Source organism: Cololabis saira, chromosome 9 (assembly GCF_033807715.1).
Source record: "Cololabis saira isolate AMF1-May2022 chromosome 9, fColSai1.1, whole genome shotgun sequence".
Classification (NCBI taxonomy): Eukaryota; Metazoa; Chordata; class Actinopteri; order Beloniformes; family Belonidae; genus Cololabis; species Cololabis saira.
The window spans coordinates 26,552,694-26,563,970 of NC_084595.1; the positions used below are offsets into that span (position 1 = coordinate 26,552,694).

The window sequence follows — 11,277 nt, forward strand, 5'->3', positions numbered from 1 at the left end:
GTTAGATTCAAATCCAATCAATCAACCTTTATTTATATAGCACCAATAACCAGCTGGCACCCGGAGTGCTTTACGTCAATGTTCAAGTTCCAGTGGATTATTACATCACAAGGCCCATCAAAGGGCTGCACCCACAACATTGATTGAGGGCTAATTCTGGAATGGGTTGCCAGATCAATATTCTTTTAACATTTTCTTAGGATTTTTTTCAATAGGAAGATTTTCTTTCTGACCCAAATCTCTGCACCTACTCTCCTTCCCTTTTTCTGAGCCAAAAGCTGTTCTGTCCCTCTGTGAATTTATCTCTCTGTCTGTCTGCCTGTGTCTGTGTCTCTCCCTGTGTCTGTCTGTGTGTCTGGTCCTCTGTCTGTCTGTACGCCTGTCTGGACGCTTGCCTCGTTTGTCTTTTTTTCCCCCCTCTGTAGCTTGGGCTTCTGTGGCATTCCACGAGATGAACGCTCTTTTCCCACCCCGGTTTTAGATGTGGTGTTCCGACTGGACGACGGCTGCCTCCCGGCCCACAAGCCCCTGCTCATCTCCAGCTGCGACTGGATGGCCGCTATGTTCCGTGGCTCCTTCATGGAAAGTTACATCGAGGAGGTGAGAGCAGACAGGCTGGAGCGAGCCTGAGGATGGAGTTACCTTTAAGTTTTCAGATAGGATAGGGTGTCTGGATCTTACATTTAGGGAAGTTCAGACTACACAAATGCCAGGGCAGCCTGTTGGAGCAACACAGCCACACAGCTTGCTTGAATATATTACATCTGATAAAGAAATGGAAAAAGAGATGAAGGTGCATGAGTTTCTTAGATAATATTTATGATTGTTATGATGCAAATATAAGAAATGTACTAATTTAACCTTTGTTTCACTTGTATATATGACTGTAGCAGTGCAATTATCAGCATCACACACCTACACAGTACTTTATTGGGGCTTACCACAATCTTCTTCATAACCACTACTTGCCTACTCTTAATTGAATGGTACTTGAGGTCAGTTCACTTGTTATAATGTAATAGTTTATATTAAGGAGACTTGCTTTTCTTTTTTCTTATTTTTTTCTTTATGAGTACAAGAGCAGAGTCACACAAACACCTACACACACAAATGTTTCCTGACTGACTTCCTGTTATTGTTGGAGTCTTGGGCTTTTGATCATGATGCAAACCCCACGTAGTTTCTTTAGGCCGATACAGTGGGGCTCATCCCTAATCTGCAGTCAGCCTTCGGGGGCCGTCTTTCTTGTTTTCTGCATGAAACTGCTGCCTTACTCTGTTAAAGTGGTAGTTGAAGACTTTTAAACACTTTTGTGAGGACTCCAGCTTGTAACAACAGAATAAAACATGTTTTGCTAAACTTTATTAAGACTTTAAGAAGGGCTGGGCAATATGTACAAAAAACTCCCATATTGTAGCCTATATCTGACTATTTTTCAGCTTAATACTGATATACGATATCATTTTTGTAAGAACTGGGTTAAATTGTTAATTTTAACTTCATGGCACATGGTGTGATGAGCAGGGGAAGCTCAGCTACACCCTTAATATAGGTTCAGAGACAAGAGAAGAGGAAATGGATCTTTTGGAGGAGGGGAAAAAATAAAAAACAGTCTCAAAGCAGCAATAAGTACATACACAATATCATTATATCTGCCCATTTACCACCCACTCCTAACTTCAACTAATAGACCTTTTAAAAACATCAGTATTACCTGTGCAGCGAGTCTAGTTACCTCACAAAGGCTCAGTTTCTTGCAGGAGGACATGTGCACTCAACCTGACCCCACCACAAAGGAAGTCAAAGCCCGTCTTTAACCCGAGGCTCTTCAAACAGTTTTACAGAACCAGATCCAATAGTCTACTGCAGATTTAGGTTAACAGGATTCTTTCCCACCTGAAAATTGTACAGACAAAAAGAAATAAGGAAAGCGGAAATGTTATTCCTGAATGCACTAACTTAATCTAATTGGCCATGTGGTAAATATAGGTCATCAGCATCACAGAGGAGGGACACGATAGTTGCTGCTGGTGGCTGCTGTTGTCCCTGGTTACTCCTAACACTTCATGTTAGTGACTATCGTGACATTGTTCTTCTCCTGATGACGGCAAAGAGCAGATGTTCTGGAGACAGTCATAAAGAATGACTGCATAATGCAGCTGTTAACATGTTGTGTTTCAGAGCAACTGTATATTTCTGTTTTCCAATAGATGTATGTGCATTTTCATGTTGTAAATGAGCCTTTTTAGAGATAATTCGCCAAGCAGATTGTGTACGTCAGCAGCTAGCCGCATTTATTTCTTTTTTTCTTCTTTAAAACAGAACTTTTAGAGCACGATGCCGTTGCTAAACCGTGACCAGTCTAGCTCTGTTTATGTGGTCTGGAAGCATATCTATGCTGAAATGTCCATGTGGACAAATCCACAACATGAAAATGTTATTCATTAAGCTGTCTGCTTTCAAGTTTCGCTCATGGTGTCATGGTGCACTTATGTATTACCTACTAGTTTGTTTCTGTCATTTCCTGATCACAAAGTGAGCACATGCTGCTTGAGTGTCACATGTTGAGAAACCCGGCGTATCTACGGGAAGTGCTTGTTAAGCTTCTTTCTCTCTAGACAGCAGGAGCCATCAGATCAGGATAAACTATAATTTTATTTTATTGGAGAAAATCGGAGCAGTTTTTTTGTTGTATTTTACCATCAGTGACTCTGCTTGGTCTTTTCCCAACTTTTGTCCTGATTTGAAGTTTTCACTTCCCCTAATTTTGACTTTTTTTTTTTTTTTTTACACTTTGTGTAACTATATGGAAATTGCACTGAACTAATTGACCATTATGCTGTCAGACTGAGAGCCAAAGAGCTCTTGTCTCTGCAGACGATGGACCACGTCCATAAAGGTGTTGCCACAGTCAAGGTGCTGACTGTGTCCACTCATTAATACTCCCAGGCCTCCACTTGGAGCTTTAAAGCCCCAGAGACCACCCCTGGCTCAATGTTGTGTCATTTTACAATAACAAGAGGTCACGGCAGGCTGACATTCTCCTAATTGGTTATGAGAGTGGAGGTTGGAAAGTGCCACAGTAGGTAGAGTCAAAGCTCCTGGAGGGGTCAGGTCATCTCTCACATAATCATTTAACTTCCTTCCTTCCTCCTGGGGCTTAGATTTTATCACCTCCCATTCAACATTTGCCTGATGTGGAGTGATTAAGCTGCTTTTTTCTTATTTTGTGTTTACAAATGTAACTACTCAGCACGAGAGCTTGCCAGACTGAGAAGCACCGTGACTATTTATAAATGGGGATTATAAGTGAGATGTTTCTGGGATCTTAACAAAAATGTAACACTTTTTTTTTCCTCCCATTTTCTGTGGATGTGGTTTCCCAGGTATCCATTCCTAACACCACTTCAGCCTGCATGCGTGGCGTGCTTGAGTTCCTGTACAGTGGTCTACTGACGCCCTGCCCCGGTTTGGAGCCCATGGAGCTTATAGTTCTGGCCAACCGTCTCTGTCTGCCGCGCCTTATTTCGCTTACAGGTAAAGATTCTTTCTGGAGCATGAAATATGGTGCGGAGATAAAGGTCCACTCACTGGACAATTGGATGCTACATAAATGCGTGTGAACAGGGCTTTAATACTGTTTTGTTTCTGTATTCCAAGAACCTCCTTTTATCATTGTTGTAGTCAAATATTTTTATGAGCAGTTTACTCTAAAGCAGTGGTTCCCAAACTGTGTGCTGCGGCACACTGGTGTGCCGTGGGATTTTGTGACAACCATAGCCTACTGCAATATAGTATACAACTAGACAAAAATAATTATTTTAATTTACTATATACTACTTTGAATGCACTCATTCCATAATACAGAGGCAAACTCTTTATCTAAAAACTATTTTAAAAAATCCTCCTGAAATGGGTGTGTTTGATGAAGCCCAATTTGATAAAGTTTAAATATTTTTGTGAAGTATTTTGTTAATAAATATTTCATGAGTAGAATACTTGTCTTCGTCATATCTTTTTTGGGATTAGTAAATAATAAACTTAACAGATAGACAGATGATATTAGTGATAACACGTGTTATAAGGCTATTTTGCACAATAGGTGTGCCTTGAAATTTTTATTTGTCCTTTGGTGTGCCTTGGGCACAGAAAGTTTGGGAACCACTGCTCTAAAGCTATTTAACAAAGACTTTATGAATGGGAAATAAATGTGCAATTGCATGCTCAGTGGTGCATGCAAGTAATAGATAAATACTGATGTGCTTCTTTGGATGTTGTGCATCTTCAGAGCAGCATGCCGTGGAGGAGCTTCTCCAATTGGCAGTGAAAGGAGTTGACATGGACGGTCAGGTGTTGGCTTACCTTGAGCTTGCACAGGTGTGTTCCTAATAATAATCTTTACTTTCATTTTTAAATATTGATTCAGTCAGAATTCATAGTCCTTCCCCCCTCGATTGTTAAACAAGTATCTCCATTTATCTTCAATCTATTTGAGTTTATCTATCTATCTGGCATTTCACAGAGCTGTAGTAATTTTTTTCTTTTTTTCCCTTTCACAGTTCCACAATGCCAAACAACTCTCAGCATGGTGTCTTCATCACATCTGCACTAATTATAATAGCATCTGCCGCAAGTTTCCCAAAGACATGAAGGCCATGTCTCCAGGTATGGTGCAGGTGCACATTTTGGCCTTGAGAATCTTCCTGTCTCAAAACTTTCATAGTTTTTTATACATTTTCTGCAAGAAAACCAAAGTTTGAGTCATTTTCTCAGTTAAGCACCAAGGAGTAACTGCATGATATGGTTTTTTTTAATCTAAACTTGACTTGGAAACGATAAACTGGGATATAAAGTTATTTAAAAAAGGATTTTTTCTTTAGGATAATAACAAATAAACAAACGGCTACTTAATTTTCCCTTCTTTCTGTAGAAAACCAGAGGCATTTTGAGAAGTACCGCTGGCCTCCTGTTTGGTTTTTAAAGGAGGAAGACCGTTACCTGCGCTCTCAGAAGGAGCGTGAACGTGAAGAAGAGATCCTGCGCAAGCAGCACACCAAACGGGGTTGGTGTTTTTGGAGGCACCCGTCTTCCTCTTCACATGTGTCCTAAAGAGTTACCTCCACTGATTTCTTCATCTAGACCTGGATCATCCCCCCCAGGAAAGCTAAACCCCTCCTTAATGTGTTTAGGGGAGGGTAGCTCTGAACGCTCTACAGGCAGAGAAACAACCCTCAGTGCTAATATGCTTGAATGTCCGCATGCTTGAGGGTGTGTATGTGCCTCTAAGCCTCTTTATAAGTGTGGGTGACCACATGAGTGCAATTTGGTGTGTTGTGAAAAAAATGTGAACTAGGCTGAAGAGTATATGCTTGGATGCGTGAGTACATGTGTGAGATGTTGTGAATGAATGATGTTTCAATGTTGAGTGCTTCCCAGATACTCTGATCTAAAAAGGCTTGTGGCGCTGCAGTGCAACCCCTCGTCCCCTCCATAAATGCTCTGTCCATCCACCAGCACTCACAGTGTCTCGGCCTTTGAGTGATTGGACCGGGAGCCTCAGCCTTTGAGTGATTGGACTCTCTCAGTCTCCATCCTTCACACTGACCTTAATGACTATTTCACATTGACCACTGCAGCTCCCATCTGGGGAGCTTACCTCTGCCTTCACTTCTTCACAGACAAGCCCATGATCCACCTTTGCGAAACCAGCACTGGATTCCTAGGAACTCACACTGACAATATAGAGTAGACAATATAATTAATGATAATTATATATGTATAAAATTACTCTCCATTATAGTCCACTTGTGACTGTTGGTGTCCACCATCCAGCCCTGCACCTTCTTCCTTCTGCGCACCACACTTGCAAAAAAGGCAAAACACACACAGCCACTCTGCAGCAACGATTGGCGTAAAGAGGGCTAGCCTTACTTGATACTTTTGCCACGGTGGAACGATGGGTCCAGTATTAAAAACGTCCACGACCACGAGGTTGCATTGATGCACCTAAGCCAGCCTGCCTTTACACCTCTGCACCTCTAGGGGCAGCACTGCTCAGGGCCCTGGCACTAATCTAACCAGTGTTTGTATGCCTGTGCTTTTTGTTTTTGTTTTTTCCACTCCAGTTTCAGTAATGGAGATCATAAGAATAACTTCAATCCTTGCAAAGTGTTAAGCTAAAAAGTGCATGCACTCTGTTACAACTTCATGTAATCTAGGATACTTTGACCAGATTCTGAATACCAAAGTCCTGGTTCTTCCTCTTCTCACTAGCTTTCTACTACTATTATAATTATTCTTATTATTATTCTTATTATTTATCATAACTATGGGATAGGGGAGAAAAGAGAGTGATGTTGAGGAGAACATGATAGTAAGAAAAAATGTTTGAATTCTTCAGCATTAGAAGAAAAGTGTCACTGCTGGACATTGTCATTGTGTCCAGATGAGTACATTCCGACACACTTGTGGCTTTATTCTTTAAATTCAAGCATCCATCTAGATGTTTATTAACTGCCCACTGAGAGCACTTATAAGTTAAGAGGTTGGATTGAAATTGGACGTGAGGGTTTTCAAACACTTTTTCCTTGTTTATTACAGCCAATTAATAAATTATAACTAATTTTAAAGGCTGTAACTTTCCGATTTCACAAATGGTACCCTGTGATGTTTTTGATACTTCTATGTTCAAACCCGTTTTAATTTATATTGCTTTTTTGGAAACTGTGAAGCTGATATAGCTTTAGGATGAATTTCAAATTCAGATTGTGGTTAAAGCAAATTGTTTTGTTAAGGGTGGATTTTTTTTCTTCTTTTACTTTCATGGTGACCGTGGAAAAAGAAATCCCGTAGTGGTCAATTTCTATTAACACGTTCCATCTGGGGGTTTGCGCCCCTCAGCTTTACCCAGACAACTGTGGAGAAAGGATTGTGTGAAACATGTTGTGTTCTGCCTTTTACAGGAGGGGGGGTGCGTAAAGTAATTTTCAGCCACCGAAATAGAAGTCAGATAGAATCTCACGAGGCTCAAGTGAGAAATGAGCAGATTCATCTCTAAAAAGAGTAACAGTAAAGTCAAAGTAATCAAGTCCCAGTCAACAAAACATCCATTCTGCATATTCTGGACTGATTAAATATTTGAAATCATTCTCATGCAGTGCTTTAGGAATTTAGAAATGAGACTTGGAGTGTACACAATACTGAAAATAGTAATTGATGGACTTTGTGTCTTTGTAGTTCCCCATGAAATGAACTCATCTCAGTGGTGTTATATGGCCCATTAGGCCTTGTCTCCTGCTCCATGTGCCTTATATTTGGACAAAACCTATTTGGAATATTAGCAGCATCTTCATTCAACCCTGCAGACTGGTTCTGCAGTCACTGACAATACTAAATACATTGATCATGTCAAAATGTAAAATGTGTCGCTTTATGCACACAGCCATTATCCTTATTAAGAGCGTTTTTAAGCCAGCTTGAGCCATGCCTGTGCAAAATCTCCAGGCCTGCTGCTTGTGAAATGCAAATGGCCTCTTGAATTCTTTGTACAATGAGTAGAGTAGATTGGTCTCATCATATGGCCTTAGATTAGGATGTTTATTCCTACAGAAAACCCTCCAAACCACTGATTTTTAAAAAAAGCAAAGAGTTTGACTACGCACTGGCTGGCCTGTGCACTGGGAGGGTGAAACCACTTTTGGAATGTGGTTAACTTGCAAGGTGGCCTAACTTTGTTCTCTGTGTTGGAACGCACTTTCTTCTTTATCATCTGTGACTATAGAATTCTGTGTTTAGCATGACTTTATCCCTCTGTAAGATCCTTCCTAATTTTGATGATTGTAGCATGATATTTCTACTTATGTTATTCAAATTTTCCTCAAGTTGCTCCATGAGGAGCTGGGTAACACGACTCATGAGGCTTCTTGAACGTTTTGTCACAGAACCCCACAGGGGGTTCACGTCTCGCTGAGTGGTTTTATGCACACCTTCATATAACTAAAGCTCAGTGCAGCTTAAGGTAGCATTATTACTTTTATATTATATGATATCTTAAAATGATATTTACAGACATTAGCTTGATAATTAATTCAGAGGATTTGTTGCTGCTGTGTTGTGCCACAGATTTCCGTTGAATGCTGTTACTGTAGTTAACATTAGGATTTTTAATATATTGGGTTTTGGATATAAGAAAAAGCAGTAAACTATAAGAAGCTGTTTGTGTTTGGATTTAGCTTGCATTTAATGAAAGAGGAACTATGTGAAGCATTACACTTGTTAGACAAAGGCTATTTTGTACTTTATACAACAGAGTGTCTTAATCTTTGTTTTGGGGCCTCATTTAGGTAACTTAATAGGCTAATTGGGTTTGGGAAATTTCAAAATTGAAGGAAGATCAAATTAAATATTTATCATGGTGAAAAATATGGGAAATTGAAACAGAATCATAAGCTAGGAAATCCTTATGAAAAGCCCAGATGTACAGAGTTGGGGTGAAGGGGAAAAAATAATGAAACTTTGTGAATTTTACTCAGCCCTCAAGCTTTGCTTGCTCCACTGTTTCATCCACAGTGACCATCACAAACCAAAGCTACACATTCTGATGTAGGACATAGGTTTGTGTTATTCATTTGGATTGCCTTTTTCTATCTCATCCTTCTTACCCTTGTATCTTTTAGATGGTGCAGTTCTTGCTTATTCCCAGGTCTGATCTTTTTACTTTAATGTGAGGCCTCGTGACTGAGTGAAGACCTAGTTTTTTTTGAAGTGTTAGGTGTCTTCTCTCCTGTGCCTTCAGTGAAATTTCACTCCTTCTGTTCTACACAGTCTACACATTAGCCGTCTGGGCTCAAATTAATCTGAACTAACCCAAGTAATACATACAGGTATAGATGTAAAAGTAGGTAACTTTTGTTGATATACAGTATCTTAAAGCAATGTTTCTCAGTACTGGTCCTCGGGTAGCACTTCCCTGCATGTACTAGATGTTTCTCTGTTCCAACACCTGACTCAAACAAACTGATCACCTCATCAGCTTGTAATCATTTATATGGTACAGAAAGGAGCGCCCAAAACATTCAAGGACGTGGTATCAGGAGACCAGAATTAAGAAATGGCATCTTAGAGACTGTTTGGATTTGCTTTTCATTATGTATTGTGAAGCAGTCTCTGGTTACTGGGATAATATGGATAACTTTCCAATTATAACAAATGGAGCTTTACATATTCAGTATGTAACATCATCTATGCTAAAGCTATAGATGATAGCTTTGAAATGACCAAGAAACCCAACAAACCAGCAACTTTAGAATAAAACTTCTGCACTTCTGAGGTGCCTGCACTTTCTATTATGTAGCCTAATGCTTTTTTTTGTACTTTATTGTTACCAGTTTTGTCGAGCAGCATTAAAATATCTTTCTTTTCCACTTGGTTGTTTTCTCTAAGCCAAATTCAGTAACATAGTCTTTAGCTTCCACTAATCAATATATTATTTATAATCAACAGTCTTGCAATGATATGTAGACTCTGTGTCCTTTTAGCTTGGGAACACCATCTGTGAACAGCTGGTTGGTGTAAAGGCAGATATTAGTTTTGACAGCATAAATTATGCTTTAATAGAAGTGGTATTTATCCAAAGTACAGCACAGTGTTGTACATCTGGAATACGTCCCAGCTGGAGATAACCTCTCACCTTTTAAAAACTCACCACACTGTATTTATCCACTAAGTTAGCGTGTGCATAACTTAGTGTCTAGGCCGTATGCACAGGATCTTTTATCAAAGGACATTGTGTATTTAACCCCCGGTCTATACTGTTAGTTTTAAGTGGAGCGTACATATTGTGTAGTATTGTTATGCACTTTTATTTTCATTGACTTATACGAGTGTTATTAACATTTACTGCTTATGCTTTTTGTGTTCATTACAATAAAAGTCTAAAGAAAGAGCACAACACACACAACTAGTAAGGGCTTACAAACAACAACTAAAATAAACAATCAGAATGTTTTGCTGCTGTTGCAAAAAATGTTTTGAAACTAAAATTTTTGTAATATTTTTGAACCACTGTCATTTGTACAAAATTGAAAAAGGAAATGTAGAAAAAAAAATGTTTTTTTTCTTTTTGCCATTTCAGTATTTTGATGTTTGACTTGAATTTTATTAAAAATGTTAATCTTTTGAAGTTGTGGCACTTTGATGCTATTGCTTGTTTGTCTGATTTTAAAATAGATGTGAATGAGAATAAAAAAGGAAGAAAACTGAGATAAATGCTGTTGCAAGCTTATATGGATAAAATATTACAATAGCTGCAGGCACAATTTCAACTATATTCTTTAAAGCTGACATATTTTGCCATTTTCTCAAAAGCTGACATAATTTCCTATGTTCCTAATGGAATTTCTATGATACATTTTGGTTAAAATTTCACAGGGATCCATCACAAAAGCCTGCACTTTAACCATGTGTTTGCAGCTTTGTTCATAGCAGCCGGTTTAGGTTGGTGGAGTTAGTATCTTAACTTCACTTCATCCCTTTATTTTGCAGGGTTTACCTCATTTGAAACTGGTGTCACAGCTGTACACACTTCAGAGCTTTAGTAAATTTAAAAAGATGTGAAACAGGCTGGAGTTAATGATCTGGACCATGCCACTCCGATCAGAGTCTCTGATATCACAATACTTGCTGTACAACACTAATCTGAGCTGCCTACTGGATGACATATTTCAGACTTTGGTGGTCTGATTCAAAGTCATGCACCAAATCATCAAACCAAACAATATTGTGTATAATGAACCATGGACACCTTACTGAATGTGTGAAGTATATAATTTGGTAATAAAAATAAAATAAATAAAAAGACAATTTTTGCACACCATAGTCTCCTTATTGCATCACATTCCATCACCCCAACTCTCTCAGACGCCCTGGCAGCTGTTACCAGCTGTGAAAGTGAAATCAACCAAGCCCAATCAACAACGGCTGTAGACCTCCCTGAGCTGACCTCAATTGTCAGTAAAGCTAAACCATTCACGTGTCTACTGGAGCCCAACATGACTACTCCAAAATGTTTTCTCGCTTATTGGTACGCCACTATTAGATCAGATCAACCTATCCCTAAAACCAGGACATGTGCTGCAAGGTTTTCAATACGCAGTAATCCCAGTTATGTGACCACCTGTATAGAAATGATTCATTTGAAGTCTTTCAGTCAGGGTTCAGAATCCATCATGGCACAGAAACAGCAAAGGTTAGAGTCACGTCAACCTTCTTACGGCCTCT

The 11,277-nt window shown here is 39.3% G+C and overlaps 1 protein-coding gene across 8 annotated transcripts in view; it reads left to right on the forward strand.

The window, feature by feature from the left end:
• Window positions 1–10,879, forward strand: part of rhobtb4 (Rho related BTB domain containing 4) — a 50,370-nt gene extending 39,491 nt beyond the window's left edge. For all 8 annotated transcript variants that reach the window (XM_061728980.1, XM_061728985.1, XM_061728983.1 and 5 more), the window contains 5 exons: window positions 482–600; window positions 3,387–3,537; window positions 4,289–4,377; window positions 4,560–4,665; window positions 4,931–10,879. In XM_061728980.1, the coding sequence (XP_061584964.1) occupies window positions 482–600; window positions 3,387–3,537; window positions 4,289–4,377; window positions 4,560–4,665; window positions 4,931–5,109 (644 nt within the window). In that variant the 3' untranslated portion in view covers window positions 5,110–10,879. The remainder of the gene's footprint in view (window positions 1–481; window positions 601–3,386; window positions 3,538–4,288; window positions 4,378–4,559; window positions 4,666–4,930) is intronic.
• The last annotated feature ends 398 nt before the right edge of the window (window positions 10,880–11,277 follow it).